Source organism: Petaurus breviceps, unplaced genomic scaffold (assembly GCF_028583685.1).
Source record: "Petaurus breviceps papuanus isolate PSGF00001 unplaced genomic scaffold, PetGlider_PUasm1.0 90825, whole genome shotgun sequence".
Classification (NCBI taxonomy): domain Eukaryota; kingdom Metazoa; phylum Chordata; class Mammalia; order Diprotodontia; family Petauridae; genus Petaurus; species Petaurus breviceps.
Genome location: NW_027187353.1, coordinates 6,753,044 through 6,773,494, shown reverse-complemented (window position 1 = coordinate 6,773,494; position 20,451 = coordinate 6,753,044). Strand labels below are relative to the sequence as shown.

Sequence of the window (20,451 nt, the reverse complement as noted above, 5' to 3'; positions counted from 1 at the left end):
AAGCCCTTTCCTGTCTTCTCTGCCTCCAACTAGGAACCTAACTTTTATTTACTGATAAAATATGAACTATTCTAATTACTATTAAATGTCTCTTGACTTGTGATGGATGGATGGATGGATGGACGGATGGACGGACAGACGGACTGACTGAGCTATACAGACCTATGACTTTATGAGTTTAGGAATTGTCTTTATCATAGCTTCCCAGATTACAGATGGGCATTGAGTCACCTGAGTCCCTGAGATGATAAGCAACCTGTTTCACTGTGCCATGCTATATAATAAGGAGAACAGATTGAACTTTATAAAATGCTAATATTAGTAGATAAATAACAGAATCATTTTCTGCTCCAAGTAAGGGTTGTACTAGATGATTTCTGAAGTGTTTTCCAGCTCAGAAGGTCTATGAAATGATTGTGGCTTTACCATAGTGAGATTTCTGTGGTTGACTGGAAGCATTGAGGGTGATCTCTACCTCTTTTCCACAAGAAAATTAATCCTTTTGCCTGAATTTCACACAAAGTAATTTGTGGTCATTTCCATTTTTTCTTCTTATGTCTATTTTTTCCTCTTAAGTCTCCATGAGCATTAATACGCTTGAACAAGCAGAACCATTCACTTAGGAATACAGTCTTTGAAAACTCATGTTTAAATTAAGCTCTACTTCTTTGGAAAATGCATTGGTGGTAAGGTACTCAGCTCCCTGTGAATATCAGGTTTTCAGGTCTCTCCTGATTAAAGTCTGTCTCTTTAATAGCCTACCTCAGTAACCATCAGAAATGCCCTCCAAGTGGTAGCCTTTCCTTCCTTCTGGCTTGTGCTGGGACCTTGCCAAAAAGTAGAACGTCAAGTTAGGATGAAAAGGGACAAACCTTTCCGTTTTCTGGCTTCCCTGCTGCACGTGATGAGTCAGTATGATCCGGCACACCTCTTTTAATGATTGCTTTTTATGACAGGAAAAATGGAAATGACTTCCTCAAAATCAAAACAACTCACCAAGCCACAAAAAGGGGCAGAGCAGTTTCTGTCCTATTTTATAACTTCCTTTCCTCATTTATGTCATTTATTTGAACCAAATATTCATTATTTATCTGAACTTGCATATTCTACCAGAAAAAATTCCACTCTAAAAGTCTCTGTGTTGGCACCCTTAGAGTTGGACTCCCCATTCTACAGAAGGATTCATTTTTATCCTATTTTGCAGTCTCGGACACTAAGAAATATGATATTGGCTCATCTGGCTGGTATCCTTCAACAATTTCTAATGTGTTCCAACAATAGCTATATTGTAGAATATTTCAGGAATTTGGAGAAGTTGATTCATTCCAAACTTTGGAGCATAATATATAGATATGCATTAATATAACACAACTAAGACTCAAAATTACATACATATTGCAATATATATAATATGTAGCACACTTTTTAAAAGGTTTCATTTCATATTTATGAAGGTACAAGACAACTAACTGTCCAGCAACTTTGTGGAACAGATTGAGGCAAGAAATATTATTGAACTGTAACAAATGTAGCCAGAGGGACCATCTAAAGCTTCTACTAAGAACACCTCCAGTCTTCTTTTTTTCTTTCTTAATTTCCATCTACATAACAGTGGATAGAGCACTAGGATCATAATGACCTAATTTCAGATCTGGCCTCAGAAACGTATTAGCAGTGGGACCCTCACAAGGCATTTGACCTGTTTGCTTCAGTTTCTTCAACTGTAAAAAAAAAAATAGCACCTACCTCCCAGGGTTATTGTGAGGATCAAATGAGACAATATCTGTAAAGCATTTAGCACAGTGCTTATAGGCATTTAATAGATCCTTCCTTTTCTTCTTTCCTTCTCTCCCCTCCTTTCTCTTCCCTCCCTATCCTCCCCCTTTCCCTCACAACCTCTCCTTCCCTCTATCCCTCCTTTCCTTCTTCCCTCCCTCCCTCATTAACATAACAAAGCAGATTAGTGACTCCTGAGACACATTTAGGGAAACTCTAAGAATAGAGAATAGAAAATTATAGTGTTTATGAGCTTCATGTACAGCAGTTATTCACAATGTGAATTGTTATTTGTAATGATTCTGTACCTTTTGGGGTTTGCAGTTTTCCAACTAAGTAAAATAATGAGAATCATTCTGTGGTTATTATGTGATTTAGTTTGCAGGAGGGGTTAACAAAAAAAGGGGAAACAGTCATAATAATAACTTACTGTTTTGATATACATTATTTTCTTTGATCCTTACAGGATGGATCCCTGTGAGTTAGGCTAGAGTTAAGTCAATTTTATAAATGAAAAAAGGGGTTCAGGAAATTTAAGAATGTGGTAGAGTCAAGATTCTATTCCAAACCTTCCACCTTTAATTTCATTGTTTTCTTTCTTTAAAAAAATGCTTTAGGGGGCAGCTAGGTGGCACAGTGAATAGAGCACTGGCCCTGGAGTCAGGAGGATCTGAGTTCAAATCCAGCTTCAGATACTTAACACTTACTAGGAATGTGACCTTGGGCAAGTCACTTAACCTCAATTGCCCTGCCTTCCCCCCTCCAAAAAAAGCAAAAAAAAAATTCTTTACATATTTTGTTTTCTACAACTATAATTACTTCCCAGTAACCCTTCACCCACCAGAGTAGACTTTTTTAAAACAACAAATAAGTAAACAAGAAAAAACTTAAGCATTTGTATAGAATTAAAGAAAAGTTAGATATGATAAAATCTGTTGATTACTGATTAGGTATAGAATGGACCCATACATGTTTCTCAGCACTACATGGCCCCTTTACAAAGTTGCCTATATAATGGTACACTAATTCATTATTGGTGGAGTTATGAACTGATCCAAACATTCTGGAGAGCAATTTGGAACTATTCCCAAAAGGCTATAAAACTGTACTGTAGTGCCAGTGCAATATTTATAGCACCAGTGGTCACTATAAACATGCCAACATAGTTCTCAATTGCAAAATATAACAGACTCTCCACATAGAAGACAGAAGCAAAACATTTATTCTGACACCAGAAAACTGAATCCCAAAACCAGTAAGCCAATTCCATCATAGCAGCAAAGAAGTTAATATGCCATAACAGCACAGAGAGCCACGGCATCCTTTAGTCTTCCCTCAAACCAACACATCTAGCTATCACAGCAGGTGACACACAACCAACATTTACTCACAAGCCTAACTGTCTCCCTCAGATGTGTCCTCTCCTCTCTCCAGTCTCTAGCTGCTCTGACTCTCAGCTTCCTGTGGGCTCTGCTCTACCCTTCAGCAAATTCCTCCCACCACAGACTCCATGTGATTGCATTCAGCCTATTAGTGGGCAGGGAAGATCTTCAAATTCCCTTAGGCTTATTAAGGGGCAGGGAAGACCAGAGTAGCCTTTTTTTAAAATAAAAAATAAGTAAACAAGAAAAAAGTTAAGCATTTTTATAGAATTAAAGAAAAATTAGATGTGATAAGATCTGTTGATTATTGATTGGGTGTAGAATAGAACCATACACAGAATATATACAGAGTATATTCTCTTTTTATTTTTTAATATTATTATTTTTTTAAATTTTGAGTTTTAAATTCTCTTTCCCCCTTCACCTCTCTCTCACCCACTTAGAAGGCAAGCAAAATAATGTCACATGTGAAATCATGTAAAACATTTCCATATTATCCATATCACAAAAATTTAAGAAAAAGAAAATGAGAAAATTATAATTTCATTTGCACTTAGAATCCATCAGTTTTCTCTCTGGAGGAAGGTAGCATTTTTCATCAGGGTCCATTGGAATTGTCTTGGACCATTTTATTAATCAGAGTAGCCAAGGATTTCACAGTTGATAATCACTACAACATTGCTGTTACTATTCACAATGATCTCCTACTTCTTCTCACTTCACTTTGTATCAGTTCATGATACAAACAAGTCTTGCCATGTTTTTTCTGAAACCATCCCCTTGTTATTTCTTATAGCACAGTAGTACTTTACAATCATCTGCTGCAACTTGTACAGGCCTTCCGCATTTTATTAGCATCTCCTCGATTTCTCATTCTTTGCCACCACAAAAAGAACTGCTGTAAATATTTTGTACATATAACTTCTTTTCCTTTTTCTTTGATCCCATCAGGGCGTAGACCTAGTAATGGTATTAGTGGTTCAAAGGATAATCATAGTTTTATAGCTCTTTGAGCATAGTTCCAAAGTGTTTTCCAGAATGGTTGGACCATTCACAACTCTATCAGTTTATTAGTGTACCTATTTTCCTTCATCCCCTCCAGCATTTGTCATTTCTGATAAGAGGCAGTACCTGCAGATTGTTTTAATTTTCATTTCTCTAATCATTAGGGATTTAGAGCATTTTTTCATATGACTGGGTAGTTTTGATTTCTTCTGAAAACTGCCTGTTCATATCTTTTGACCATTTATCAACTGGGGAATGGCTCTTTTTTTTTTTTTAATAAATTTGACTTAGTTCCATATATAGGAAGTATATTCTAATATATCTATGTAGCAGCAAGCACCCCAAGCGTCCTCAGGGTTGCTGCCACCACAGGTTCCTGGATCTGCTTTGATAAAGGAAAGCAACTCAAAATGGGTTAACAAGCTTACTTTAATCAGTCAGACATATATCGTTTACCTTGTTCAGGGGAAAAAGGTCAGCACCCCGAACTTCAAAGTATACAGGCAGAATTATCAAGACAGAAACAGATCAAGTAGACAGCTTTCCAAACTGTCCAGCCATTACATCCATACCCAATCAACATCTGGGTTTCAACATCTGGGTTTTTCAAAGCGGGGGGGGGGGGCCCCTCTGGACAACAGCTTCCCAGAATCCATATCAAATCACAGAACACTTCTCAAAGTGAGCCCCCTAAACAGAGCCTCACATCGGGGCTTATATAGCCTTCTCCTGGCTCAGAGAATGTAACAACCTTATTGACCCACTGGCCAATCAAGAAGTATCTACTGAAAAACAAGCCTCCCACCCCAGGCTCCAGGTGCACTTTAGCCTAGGGGCAGGGAAGATCTTTAAAATTTACATTCCCATTACAATCTTTTAGTGTTATCTTAAATCATTATAATAATTTTCCATGAATGAAAAAGCGTGTGTTAAGTACTTGCTCTGAACAAGAGTAAGGCACTTAGATAAAAGTTGCTAGGATACAAATGTAAGCAAGACAATGTCAAGAAGCCTAAAGGAGGCCACATATCTAACCAAGTAGTGGTCAGAGAGCAACATTGACCTGGAAGTCTTGGGGATGGATGGCTACTGGAGTCATAGGACTATTGACTGACATGTCTGTTTTAGGAATGCCATTATTGACTTAATGGAGGTTCTCAGATTTAGAGTTAGAAAGCAGAAACTGGGAGAAAGAGGAGGGTCATGTGTGTTACCATGGCATGAGGATGTATTGGGAGTAGGAGTGTGAGTCTGAGTCCAGGCAGGGTAAAGTGAATGTTCACCCACACAAGTCCAGGGACACAGGGTGGGAGTTTGAATTTCAGATTGAACACAGAGGCCAGAGCTTACGAGCATGGCAGCTTGAAGAAGGCCAACAAAGGGCCAATTTTGTTTTCTCCATATTAATTCATACTGCTCGTTTCATAAATTTTTTCACTTAAATTCTTGATATTTAGTAGTCATATGCTCCAATTTATTCAACCTTCCCATAATTTATACACTATTTCCAATACTTTGCTACTATAAACAGTGCTGCTGCAAATATTTTATTTTATAAGGAATCTTTTAATTCTTGATTTTTTTTCTCATATAATTCCACATTTTCCAAAATGGTTACATCAGTTAAAAGGATTAGTAGTTTAGTATTGTGCCTATCTTCCCACAATTCCTTCAGCAATTATTTTTCTTCTTTGCCAGTTTGATTAGTCTAAAATAGTAACTACTGAGTTGCTTTACCCTTCTCTGTATGAGAGATTTGGGATATTTTTTCAAATAGTTGTTGATCATGTCCATTTTTTAATTAAAAAAAAAACTTCATTACTTGAACCATTTATCTGTTGGGAAATGGCTTTTACTTGAATATAGTTGCCAGTTCTCTATAGATTTTGAGAGTCAGATAGTTGTCGAAATTGCTCTAAAGATTCCCTCCTCCCCCAATCTGTAACTTCTCTTCAACCCGTTACATTGATCTCTTATTCATGAAGAAATTACAGAAATTTATATAATTTGTCTTTTGTAATTACTTTTATCCCTTGTAGAGTTATGAATTCATCACATAACTACAATTGTGAAAGTGAAACCTGTCTTCTGCCAACTGCTTTTAGTTTTTCCAAATAGTTTTGTCGACCACACCTTCCTTTTTCTTTTTGTGTCTTCAGATCAACATTATTTAATCATTTACAAATTTTCCAGTCTTTTGTGAACTTAACAGACATCAATAAACTCAAACATCTTAATATGCAAAGAAGACTGGATTATATAAGACAACTGTGATCTGTCATGTCATTTGTTTTTTATATACATTTAACAATATGGTAACAAAATACTTCTTTGTGCAGAATACTTAGAAGGATTAGAGCCCTTTCCTCTGTAGTTTGTGTTCTTGGATTTGTTGAATGCCGGACCATACTATTGATTTGCTTCTAGATCTGATTTAGTGTGCCCCACAGGTATTGTTTTCTATTTTTAACCAATAAATACCTTTGGTGATGACTGCTTTATACTGTAACTTGAGATATAGCCATTATAAATCCCCTCCATTGCTATATTATCATTATTTTCTTTGAAATTTTTGACCTTTTGATCTTCCAGTATAGAAGCAGTATGCCACAGTGTATAAAATGTTCCTTTTGGACTCCAAAAGACATGGATTCAAATCTGACCTTAAATATTTAAGACTGTTTGATCCTAGGAAAATTATTTCACTTTTTGTGTCTCAGGCAGCTCCCACAGAACTCATCTATTAAGTCAGAGATAATCTGTTGGTCCTACACCATGAATCATCCACCGTGACAAAATCAGAGATATTTTAAGATATTTAAATATTTTTACTCTAAATTAATTTCATTATTTTGTCCAGTGATACTGTGCTGCACTATTCTAGTACTTTAATTGTTATAGCGCTGGTCATGAGTCTATAAACATTAAGTGCCTGCTATATGCCAGGCACTGTGCTAAGTGCTGGAGAAACAAAGAAAGTCCCTACCCTCAAGGAGCTCCCAGTCTAACGGAAGAGAAAGTGTTCAGTCAAGATACATGCAGCGTTAATCAGTCAAGACAGGGAAAAGCACTGGCATTAAAAGAAGTCAGGGGAGGCTTCTTGTAGTAGGTGGGATTTTAGCTGGGACTAGAAGGAAACCAGGAGTTAGCACTAAGGAGGGAGACAAATATTATTTACGAAGGGGTCATCAGCATCCGACCCCTTCTTTCCACTCACACAGCTACCGCCTTTCAGACCACAGTCTTTCACCATCTCTCACCTAGATTATTGCAGCAGCCTTCTCATTGGTCTCCCTATCTCCTCTTTCCTTACTTCACTGCATCTTGCACATTGTTGCCAAAGTAATTTTCCTTAAACGTAGTTCTGAGTCTCCTACTCAGTCTACTCTAGTGACTTCTTATTGCCTTTAGGATAAAGTGGAAACTCATCTATTTAGCCCTGTACAATCTAGCCCCAGCATAACGCCTTGGCTACTCTGTGATCCTACCAAGTTGTCCTTCTCACTTTTTCTCCACATTTGAGACTGCATTTTTATCTTTGCACCATGCCTGGAATACATCCCCTTCTTTCCTCCACCTCATAAAGTTCATTTCTTCCTCTAAGACATAGCTTGAGCACAGCTAAAGTGGTGGTAGTTGGCAAGAAAAAGACAAGACAAATGATGATACTCCTAGTCAAGCTTCTGAGAAGCCAGGAACACTGGTTACTTGGGCTCCTTCTCTTCATGGACTATGGCAGTTGTCTCCAGGCCTTCCCCCAGTCACTCTTCACACTGCTGATAAATGACTCTTCCATGCCAAGAGTGGAGGTCATCCTGGTCACATCCCTCCATCGATCATAATGGTTTGATGACTCTCTATTGGCTGCTCCTGACTCAGGGAGTATTCCCTGACTGTCTCCTATGCCTGGAACTCGCTTCCTCCTCATCTCCTCCTTCTGGCTTCCTGGCTTCCTTCAAGTCCCAACTACAATTCCACCTTCTACAGGAAGCCTTTCCCAGTATCACTTAATCCTAGGCCCTTCCCTCTGCTGATCATATTTAATTTGTCACATATGTGCACATACATGTATACACACATGTGCGCACATAAATATGTGTATCTATGTCTACGCGTATATGTTGTTTTCACAGTATTTGCCTCCTCCATTAGACCATGAACTCCTTGAGGGCGAGGTCTGTCTTTTGCCTCTCTTTGTGTCCTTGGCTCTTAGCACAGTGCCTGGAAAATAGAAGGCACTTGATAAATGTTTGTTGACTGATTGATTACTGAATAATAAAGTAGCTTGACTTTTAATCTGGCATCACCCTACTTTTCTAGTCTTATTCCATTTTCTCCTTTTAGTACATTCTATATTCTAGTTGAAACTGCTTGGGGTGTGTGTGTGTGTGTGTGTGTGTGTGTATGTGTGTATCAAGTGGCTGCATCATATGTGTTCTTTTATCAAAATGGATGGCATTATGCAAAAACAGGTCATTTCCATCCAAAGTTATATAAAGTTTATTCTTCCAGAATGTAATATTTCAAACCTCCAGATCCCTTAATGTAGAAGCTGCTAAATCTTGTGTTATATTGATTATGTTTCCACAATACTTGAATCATTTCTTTCTGGCTACTTGCAACATTTTCTCCTTGACCTGGGAACTCTGGAATTTGGCTACAATATTCCTGGGAGTTTTCCTTTTGGGATCTCTTTCAGGAGGTGATCAGTGGATGCTTTCAATATCTACTTTCCCCTCTGGTTCTAGAATATCAGGGCAGTTTATCTTAATAATTTCTTGGAAGATGGTGTTTTTTTGATCATGGCTTTCAGGTAGTCCAATAATTTTTAAAATATCTCTCCTGGATCTATTTTCCAAGTCAGTTGTTTTTCCAATGAGATATTTCACATTGCCTTCTATTTTTTTGTTCTTTTGGTTTTATTTTATAATTTCTGAGTTTGGGGGGATCCAGCGCTCTAGGAGCATTTGGCAGTTGTCTGAATGATTCCTTTATAAGGTCTATTATCAACCTCAAGGTTGCTGTTTTTCAGCCGTGTCTGACTCTGTGTGATCCCATGAACTTTGTCCATGGGGTTTTCTTGGCAGAGGAATTCAGAAGTGGAGTGCCATTTCCTTCTCCAGTGTGTCCCCATTTTGCTGATGAGGAAACTGAGGCAAACAGGGTGAAGTGACTTGCCCAGGGTCACACAGCTAGGAAGTGTCAGAGGCCGGCCTGGTGCTGTATCACTGTACCACCTAGATGCCTTTCAGATAGCATTACTTCAGGCAAAAGAGATTTTTGGTATTTGATATACATGTGGAACAATTTTCAACTTAAATCTGTTCTCATTTTTCCAAGGATTTGGTTTTTAGCACAATACTGAAGTGGAAGCAATGCTGAATTTGGAGCCAGAAAATCTGGGCCCCAGTTTCTTCATTTATAAAATGTCGGCCTTCTAGCTCTCTAAGTCTGATCTTCCAATGCTGACATCCTTGGTGTTTTTGTGATGTGCAGCTTGTCACGGAGAGGTTTTCTGTATCAGAAAAGGAGGTCCCTTCCAGCTCTGAATCCGTGAGCCTGTGATTTGCACACACATAGCCTCCCACCCCCACAAAAAACAACCAGCTGAGCCCCGAGCACATTTTTCTTTACTCGCTGTTTGGTGAAGTAATGAATTAAAACCCCATGTTCATTTCAGTTCAACAAGCGTCTATTAAATGCCTGCCAAGTGTGGGCACAGTTCCTAGGAGCTGGTGAGAAATGTGAAGTCTCTCTCTCTAGTAGGGAGCTGAGAAGCAGACATGAATCCCCAAGGGACAAAGTCATGGAGTCCTTCCTCTTCATCTGTGACGCATCCTGGCCTGCTGGGAGCCAGCACAAGAACAGGACGATGGGAAGGAAATGTCTCTGTTGTCTTCTGCACCTACTTCCCTGCCTCTTCCACAGAGAATATACATCCCTTCCCAGCAGAGATTGGTTTTATTCTATCTTTGAATTCCCAGAGCCCAGCCCAAAGCCTCACTGGTAACAGCCCCATACTAACAGTTTGTTGAATGAATGAAGGAGAATAGATAAATGAAAGGAAAGTACATCTGAGAAGTACAATCCTAGGCTCCATTAGGGAGGGGAGCCATGGTATTTCAGAAGGACTTTAGAAGCTCCTGATTTTACAGATAAGGAAACTGAGGCCCAGGAAGGCTGAAGGTCTTGTCCAATTTGCCCAATAAGCGCCCAAGATGGGGTTTGACCCCAGATGTTGTATCAGCAGAGCCATTGCGCTTCCCAGCTTCTGAGGAGGAGTTCTGGAGGTGCACTTTAAAAGAAAGGGTTGCCATGAGAAAAGAGGATATTCCAAAGATGAGAGAACCAGGGCACGATTGCGATATGGAGAGCCCACTGGTTTGGCTGAAGCAGAAGGAAAAGCCAGGTGCCTGACCCCAGCCTAGAGAGCCTTGAATTACAAATGAGGCATTGTGAACTTTATTCAGCAGGCAGTGAGGAGTTTGGGAATATCTTGAGCATGACAGATCTATGGGCAGCAGGAGGACCTAGAAAGTGAAGACAGGCCTCTTAGGAGGAGGCCGCAGTATCCCAGATGACCAGTGTGGCAGCACTGGCTACATTGAAGAAGAATTTGAGAGCTGTTTCAGAAGTCATGTATTGTACATAAAATGTGAAGGCTAGAGGAGCTAGAAATTTAATCATTCAGGGTTTGGAAAGCCCTCTGTATGCACTATCACATTTAGGTTTCAAAACAGCTCAATGAGGTCAGTATTCTGCAGGTAAACCCCAAGTTTCAAATATCAGAAACTGTTTCAATAGTGCTGACATTGAAATTAGGGGGAGCAGTTTGGTAGAAGGGACAGCGGTGGGGCAGGAATGGAAGCTAATAAATAAGCTTTTGAAAGTATTGAGTTTTATGTACCAATGGCACAGTTAGTCAAAGGTTATTCAATTTTACAAATATTTATTAAGTACTTTCTATCTGCCAGTCACTGTAGTAAGTATTGGAGGTAGAAAGATGAAAACAAAAAAATGCAACCCCCACCAAAAAGAAACCCAAAACCAAACTACCGGCATCCTTTTCTTTAAGGGGTGACCTTCTTTGTGTCCACATGTAAGTGAATCTGGAGTATATAAACAGAGTAGTTTCAGGGGCCACTAAAAGCAGGGGCGTTATCTGAACTTTGAAGGGAAATAGGAATTAGAGAAAGGGAATGATGAGGAGGGTGTGTGCTGCAGGCACAGAGACAAGAGGGAGTGTCATCTATGGGAACAGGAAGCAGGCCTGTTTGGCTGGAGCAGAGTATAGTATAGCCAGCCCACCACACCAAACAGAGGCCTTTGCGTTCAATCCTAAAAGCCAGAGGGAGACCCTGGAGCTTTGCACCAGGGGGAGAGAGGATCAGATTTCTGGTTGGGGAATTATTTTTCTTTTTGGCAGCTCTGTGGAGATGAGCTGGAGAAGGGAGAAACTTGAGATAGATTAGTTAGGGGCCATCGCTGTATAACATGTTTGCATATGCAGAGAAGATATAAAAGATGTGGTAGTGGAATAATTAATAAGCCTGAATGGGCTTACTTTTGATCCTCTGACCTCCATGGCTTTCCTTGATGACTTAAGAACCTGGCTTGCAATTTTTCTCTTCTGCAGTTTTCCTCTTAAGCTATCATTATTTAGAGTGTCATTATTACTGTCCACATTAGTAATATACATTCTGTACAGTCTGGTGACCTCTTCACTTACAGATGATTTCCATCTGTATAAAGTTTGTCCTGTACACTCCTTTGCAGGTTGTCTCCCCTGTTAGACAGGTCTTTATGAGCAGACACTGTTAATTGTTCTATTACTATCTCCATTTTACAGATAAAAAAATTGACATTATAAAGGTTCAAGTGACTTAACCACAGTCACATAATATATCTGAAAAAGGATTGTAATCCAAATCTCCAAGTCCAACCCTCTATCCACTACATCACTGATGTAAAATTCAAATAAAAACAGATTCTTAGAAATGCATAAATTAACATTTATCAGTATTATATTTTTGCTTATTTTGTTAAAATTTTCCCAGTTACATTTTAATCTGGTTTGGACTCACTTGGGAGTTTTGCTGGCTAGGCTAGTTTGACGCCTTTTGTATTACATCATATTCTCTTTCCTTCCCCCATCTCTCATCTTCCCATATTGAATCCTTATTCTTCCTTAAAGGTTTAGCTCAAATACCAATCTGTCCATCATGATCCTCACAGTAATGGAAGTGATCCATCCATTCCTCCTCTAAAGTTTCTTGACGCTTTTTCTTACCCCACTTTTGGCACTTAAAGTAGTCTGTTTTTGTCTTATGATTATTTGTATACAGTATTTCTTTTATTTCATGAGAGGCATTATAGTGTAATGTGATTAAAGAGCCAGCCTCAGAAGAAGTAAAATCTGGATCCAGGCATCTCTGTAAGACTACAAAATTGTTAAGCAGGTGCTAATTTGCACTGATAAAAGTTCTTCAGTGGGAGCCCCAAACCTATGAAATCACAGGTTGATAAAGCCAAAATATTTTCATATATAACACACATATTGTATATTTGGGGGAGTAGAGAATGATATTCTATTTCACTTTACCTGTTAACCTAACCTGAAACTAGTATATACCAAAGAGTTTGTGGTACAAGATGCCGTGGTTATGACCCTCTTTTATAGATGTACGTCAAGGCTTTCAGCATGATTTCTGAAGGTTTGTTTTTTCATTTAACTGAAGGTTTTATGTTTTCAACCTTTGATCTCAGCTCTTGCACTCTCCTGGGAAGTCATGCCTGTTCCCACTTCTTAACATTTACCTCAGTACCTGCTGCTTCAGGATTTCTGTAGTTTTTATGACTGGCATTTAACCAGGATGTTTACTAAAAAGTGTGTGTATATGTGTATGTATGTGTGTATGTATCCGAAATCTATTTATGCCATCTTGAAATTATCAAGTGATACTTTCAAGTGATTACTTTGAGAATTATCAGGGGTGCTATTTCTTCTGCCTGTCTTGGCAGTGACATATTTAGACCAGGGTAGTATTTAGACCAAACTGGGAGAAAGTCTGTCCAGGAGGCAGATTTGAGAGGATATGTGTGAGAGAGTATATTTCTGAGTAGATCCCCTAGTCAAATATAAATCATTTTATTAATAATCTATTTGGAATCATTTGCTTCTCCTTTCCCCTGCATAATTGATGGAAATATACTTTGAATTGGTGAAAAAATAATTTATAATATTTGCCTGTCAAGAGAGACACATGAGTAATTCACTGGTCTCTATATCTTCCTGGTTTCTGCCTTTTTTAGTTACTGCCTTGTTTCCACGCCTCCACCAGGCAATGATCCTCTATGATGGCAGACCCTTGTCTCCCCTCCTGTCCACATTCAGCTTCCTTCATTGTCCTTACTAGAAGCCAGGTGGTTTGTCAGATTGTAACCGGGTAGCAGCCTCAGACCTGGAGTCAGTAGAATGAGCCTTTTTCTAACTTTGAGCTCACCTGTGATGCAGAAATAGAGCACAGCCTCCTGAACTGTGCTGAAAATGTTTACAATGTTATTTTGTGGTGGTTGTTGGGGATTGTTTTTTGTTAATTGCCCAAATAATAATATTCAAAATTACTGAAACCAAGCATTAATTTCATTTTCAGTAAGGAAGATTTGTCATGGTGGTAAAAGGTATTTGTGAATTAAAATGCCTTTCTGAATGTACACTCAGTAGTTATAGGAGGAAGTATAGTGTAATGGGAAACAGATTAAGATTCAGAGGCCAGAGCCCTGGGCTCTGCTGCAGTCTCTGACACCAACCTGAGTCAGCTTCCTTATCTGTAAAATGAGTGGAATGGATCTGAAGGTTTTTATGGTCTCTTCCATATTATTTCTGTGCTTCTATAATCACACACAAACACACACACATACACACAATCTCACATTTAGCACAGGTAGAATCAATTTCTATAAAACTGATTCCCATTTCAGTATAGATTTAGATAAAATAAACTTGGAGATAAGTTCTTTTAGAAAACCAGTGATAGGAACCAAGATCATTGTCACAGAACCTAGTCCTGTTGAAGCAATGTATCTGTTGAGTTATAAGTGACAGGAGTTATATATCCACTGTCATACAGCATAGATATTTTTAGAATTGCCTCAATATTAACACCAGCTTGAACAGAATTTGCACAACTCTCCAAAATATCATCAAGAGGATAGTCTATATAAACACGGTGACTAAATTTTTAAAAATATATCATTTTTCTTGTCAGCTGCTATACTTTGTCAGAGTAACAAGTAACATTTCATGAGACTTAATCATTAATATTGAATAGTTTAAAACAGTACCAAGGCTTTGGAAACCCCCTGTATTCTTTCTTCCCAAGCTTTTTTCATATATCTACCTACCCATATACATATGAGTGTCATCTTTGTGGATATTTTTAATTTAGCAAGTTGTCATATCCACATGCCATGTTTCAGACAGACAAATGAGAGATACTTCAGGAAAAAAAATGGAACTCTTCTGCCCAAGTTAGGGATTGACAGCCTGCCATGAGTAGTGAGAGCACTACCAATCAGATGCTAAATTTATAGAGGAAAATGGAAAATTAGACTAAAATCTAAAAAGCTGTCATTATAGCTATACTGGTACATTAGAATCAAATAAGCTCACAACAGCTCTTTAATTAGATTAATGTAATACACTGATTGCTTTCTATAACTGACTAGCTCAAATTAATTCTCTTATCCTACAACTTCCAAGTAAAATATAATGTGAATATGAAGGCATTATAAAAATTGAAGCATGCTTCTATAGCTTGAGAAAGTTTGCATGGTTATTTGCAAAAATGACAGAAATGGTGTTAGGAACTCCTGTGTCCTTTTTTGTGAGGTGGTATCTTGTCCTCAGCTGTCACCCTTCCCATTCCTCCTACCACCCCCATCATAGTACAGATAGAGTCCGCTTGCTCTGCAGTGATGTCTTCAATAGTTACCATTAGTTTTCAGTAGTTACCTTTTTGCCTGCATGTTAGCCTTCAGTTTAATGGCCTTTTTTGTGTTCATTCATTTTATTTTGTTTCCCATCGTGGTTTTGTTTATTTCTTTTTTTGTTTTTTTTTTCTGTTCTCTTTTTAAAAACCGTCGTGGTTTGCCCTTCATATTCCCCAATGTTTGCACATGACAAGATGTTGCCATCCCAACATTACCTCCCACTTCACTGACCAGTGCCACTACTGATCATCTAGCACCAGCCACAACTGGACCACTACCTTCAGCACCGAGGGACGTCGTGGCCTCACTCGTCTCTACTCGCTTCATCAAACTGACCTGGCGAACACCAGCATCAGATCCTCATGGAGACAACCTCACCTACTCTGTGTTCTACACCAAGGAGGGGATTAATCGGTAAGGAACTGAATTTCTGTTCATAATACTTTCCACCACCTTCACTGTGCAAACATTGGCTCTTCATATATTCCATTTAGTGACAGAAGTACTCTTTTCACTCCTTTTTAGTTAAGTTCATACTTAAGTATCTAAGCTGTTGCAATATCCGGGCCCTTTTTATTGATATAAGCACATAAACATGTGTCTCAACTCTTGATGTCCTAAGGCAGAGACAGTGTACAGGCTCTCTAAACATTTGGGTGGCAACAGAAAGTACTGTACATTAGAGTATTCAGTATTGACCTGTCCTAAACTCATTGGATTAGCTTAGGATGTGATAGTTATTGAATTCAGTTCAGGTGCTTTTCTTACACAGAAGTACCATGCTCTGAATAGATGTAACAAATTCTACTATGTAGAGTTTCTTTTTACATTAGGAAAGCAAATTTTATTATTAAGAATACTATTTTATCCTAGGACAAAGCACAGGAGGTTATGTTTATTTGATCTTGCTGGGCCTTAGTTGACTTGATAAAAGATCTCCTTTTCTTTCTATACCTTCTATAAGGGTTTGTTCCCTTGTTAACTTCTGTTCTTGCACATGGATAGACTGATCTCAATTAATGCCTGGTGTAAAGGAAGAACAGTCATGTATAGAGCTGGAAGAGACCCCAGAGGCCATCTCCTCCAGCTTCCTCATGCTGCAGCTGAGGGCCTGAGGCCCAGAGAACTTCAGTCACTTACCTAAGCTCACATAGATTGTCAGCACCAAGGGTAGCTTTGAAGCCAGCTCCTGTCTCTCCAGAACTAGTGTTGTTTACATCCTACTGTTTCAAGACCTTCAGTGGCTCCTCAGTGGAGAGAGTGTGGGACCTGGAGTCAGGAAGACCTGAGGGCAGATATGACCTCTGTGTAACTCTGGGACATTCACTTCACCTGCTTGTCACAGTTTCCTCAACTATTAAATGGAAATAATAACAGGGTTGTTTTTAGGATCAAATCAGATAATATTTCCAACGTGCTCAGCACACAGTAGGTGCAATATAGAGACCAGCTGTGATTTATTGTTATTATTTGCACATCACAGCAGGCCCATAGAGTCGATGCTAAATCATATTCCTTTTACAGATGAGGAAACTGAGGCTCAGGGAGAGTAAGTGGCTTGCCTTGGGTCGGGCCGATGTCCGGTCTTCCCTCGGCCACACTGCCTCACAGAGAGAACACTGAAGCTCCATGTCCTGGGAGTCTCAGAAAGACAAGACCTCTGCCTTTGATTCCAAGCTACTTCTCCAGCTGCAATGTTTAATTATCCTCCAACTTGAACCTCCTGTTCTCACCAGATTTGTTTTCTTCCCAGCACCAAGTTTTTAATTCATATTGTTTTCCTCCACTTGTGTGAAGACAATTCATTTACCAAATCCCAGCTCAGTTCCCAGCTCTTCCGTAGTACTTCGCTTCACTTTTCTGCTCAATATCCATTTCTTCTCTGAATCTGCCTTGTTACTGTAATGATAAGAGTATAATATATGATTTTTTAATTATTTCGGAAGTGACCATATCAACATGTTTTCCTAATGGATCTGCCTCTTACTACCTTATTATATACCTTTCCCCCTATGTTTTAATACAATATTAAATATTTTTTCACTCTTATCAATCATCACATATTTATTAAGAGCCTGCCATGTGCCAGCTATCATGCAGCTAACATCCAATTGAGGATGGAAAAGTGAGACAATCCCTGCCCTTGAGGGACTTAGGAAGGGTTTACTGTAAGGCTTTGTGCTAAGCACTGGGAATATAAAGAAAACCAAAATGTGTGATCCCTGCCCTCATGGAGATCACTTTCTAATGAAGGAGATGACATAAAAATAAGTATGTACATTCAAGGTAAACAAACAGTGTGATTGGAAGGTCATCTCAGCAGAAGGCATAGCAGGGGTTGGGTGTAGAAGATGGGAGAAATCCTGCAAAGGGGTGCTTTTGCAGAGTCTTGAAGGAAGCTAGGAATTAGAAGAGGAAAAACATTCCAGGAATGAGGGACAGCCAGTTCAAATGCCCAGAGGCCATTGTATCCAGATAGTAGAATGAATGGAAGGGAAGAAAGGGTAAGAAGACTGGAAAGGCAGGGAGCGGGCAGGTTGAGAAGGGCTTAACATGCCAGAGAACTTCCTATTTGATCCTGGAGGTGACAACACCTCCCTGAGTTTGAGTAGGGTCAGGATACAATCATTCCTGCACCTTAGGAAGGTCACTGGCATTGTTGAGAGGAGCATGGGCTTGAAGGGAAAGAGACTGGATGTAGAGACCCAGTACCAGGGTGGTGGTTGTGAGTGCAGAGAAGGGGAATCTAGAGGAGAGATGTTAGGAGGGGAGAAATGATAAGACCTGAACAGATTGGATGTGGGCGAGGGGGTGGGGTGAGTGTGAGTGAGAACTTGAGGGTGATGTTGGAGTTGTGAGCCTGAGTAACAGAGGATGGCAGTACCCTTGGTAATAGGAAAGTGGAAAGAAGGCCATAGGGGTAGGGGAGGGGAGAGAAAGTTGAATTTAAGGTGCCTATGGGACACTCAGTTCTTGATGCCTAAAAGGCAGCTGATAGTACAAAACTGGAACACAGGAGAGAGATTAGGGCTGGTTATACAGATATAAGAATAATCTCCATAGAGATGATAATCCACTCCAGGGGAGCTGATGAAATCACCCAGAGAGACAATATAAAGGGAAATGAGAAGAGGGCCCACGGCAGAGATTTGGAGTTTATATTTGATCCTGGAGGATAAAATTCTTCAATTTCTTAAACAAAGAAATGGCAGTCAAACCTGTGCTTTAGGAATGTTACCTTGATACTTTGAAAGATACCCTGAAGCATGCTGATGAAGGCAGGAAAAATCTCCCCTGATAAACAGGTTATGTAGGGATTGGGACAGTTTATAAGACCAAGAGCCATTCCCCAAGTACTCAAAATATATGAAAAAATAATTGTCAAAAAAAATTACGAATTATAAATGATCTATGAAAATGTGCTCTCAAATAACTGGTAAAAGAAGTGCAACTTAAAACATCTTGAGAGTTTACCTCATACACTGCAAGTTGGCAAAGATGAAAAAAATAGGAACAGTAAATTTAGAGCTCTGTGAAAACAAGCATACTAATATACTGTTAGTAGAGCTGTGAGTTGGTCCAGCTGTTCTAGTTATCATTTTAGAGGAGTGCAAAAAAAGTACCTCAACTGTTCATACCATTTGACTCAGTAAGCTCACGAAGTCAGACAGAAATGAAGATCTAATATATACTAAAATAGGCATAGTGTTTTTATTGTAGCAAAGAACTAGAAATAAAGTGAGCGTTCATGAATCAGGATTCATTTGAATAAACTGAGGTGTATGAATGTAATTCAGTGTTATTATGTAGGAAGAAATAAAGAATATGAGAAATTCAGAGAAACTGTGAAATTCATATAAATATATGAATTGTTGCTGAGTGAAATAACCAGAACTAAAAGAAAAACATATACTATGATTTTAACAGTATTCAAATGAAAAAATTACTAAAGGGAAGCTAAGCACCTCAGTTACTGAAAAACTAAGAACAGTTCTAAAGAACAGAAAATGAACCATACCTGCTTAACAGAGAAGGAGGGAATTCTAGGGCAGACTGTAGTATACATTTTGACACAGTCTCTGTATCAGAAGTTCATAGCTTAATTGTTTTCTTTGTTAAAGGTGAGAGTTGTTTCAAGGTGGGGTAGGAGGGTACTCCCAGAAATAACATATATAAAAATACATGCTATCTGTAAAACTTAGGGGTTTCTTAAGTTACCTTGCCTGTAATTATCAAAAGAAGCTCAAATTTAGGTAGGTGATGTCATATACACTGAGCTAATATTATCTGTGAACATAACATTCACCCTACCATTTGCTAGAAGTATAGGTTAAATTAGTAGAGAAAAAGAAGAGACTGAGGTGTGGGGACAGTGTTGAAGATAACCTAGCTAGGGTTGTTTGTCATACAAGCTCTTGGTAGGGGCAGGTAGGTAATGCAGTAGATAGAGCACCAGCCCTGAAGTCAGGAGGACCTGGGTTCAAATGTGGCCTCAGACACTTATTAGCTCCAATTGCCACCCCCCCCCCAAATAAAATAAAAATGAAAGACCTTGACAGGTTAAGGAGTTTAGACTTCATTATATGAACATTAGGGAGCCTCTGCAAATTATTGAGTGGCTAAGTTATATGTCTTTATTTTGGGAAGATTAATTAGGCAGTAATATACTGGATAGATTGGAATGAAGAAGGTTAATCATTTTGGTTATTCTCATAAATAAATAAGTGATAAGACATGAATTAGGATGTTTTAGGTAGAAACAGTATGTGTGTATGGAGGAGAGTGGAGTCATAGTATTTACTTTCTCCTCATAAGGTTAGGTTGGTGATTTCTGTGTTTCAGTAGGCTTATTTTCCCCCAGCTACTTATCTTGGAGTTGGCATCTTCTATCATCAGCTGTCAAATGCTTTGGTCACGTAGTCAAAAATTCTGTGACATTTTGCCTCAGATCCAAATGAACTTTTTAGTTTAAGTCCATCTTGCATATTTATAACCCTAAGTTTCCTACCTTTTTGAAGGATTTTTTAAAAAAGCATTTATTAATTAATGGACAATCAACCAAACAACCAGTTCTGTGCCAAGTGCTGTGGTTAAGTGTTAGAGACACAAATACAAAAACGAAGAGAGTCCTTCCCATCAAGGAGCATACATTCTAATAGGAGGAATTAGATGGATGGATGGATAGATAGATTTAGATGTGTCAGTAGATATTGATTTAGAGAGTGGTGGTGGTGGTAGCCAGGGAGGGAAGTTAAGGAATTGTGAGTAGAGCCACTGGGGAAGAGATTGGCAAACG

The 20,451-nt window shown here is 38.9% G+C and overlaps 1 protein-coding gene across 2 annotated transcripts in view; it reads left to right on the top strand.

Moving 5' to 3' along the window:
- The window catches only part of NEO1 (neogenin 1), a 279,673-nt gene that overhangs the window by 158,799 nt on the left and 100,423 nt on the right, over positions 1-20,451 (top strand). Inside the window, exon 8 of one of the 2 annotated variants that reach the window (XM_069071219.1) lies at positions 15,410-15,569. In XM_069071219.1, coding sequence (XP_068927320.1) covers positions 15,410-15,569 — 160 coding nt within the window. Of the gene's footprint in view, positions 1-15,349; positions 15,570-20,451 lie in introns of both variants that reach the window. The other variant, XM_069071217.1, reaches the window with a different exon arrangement.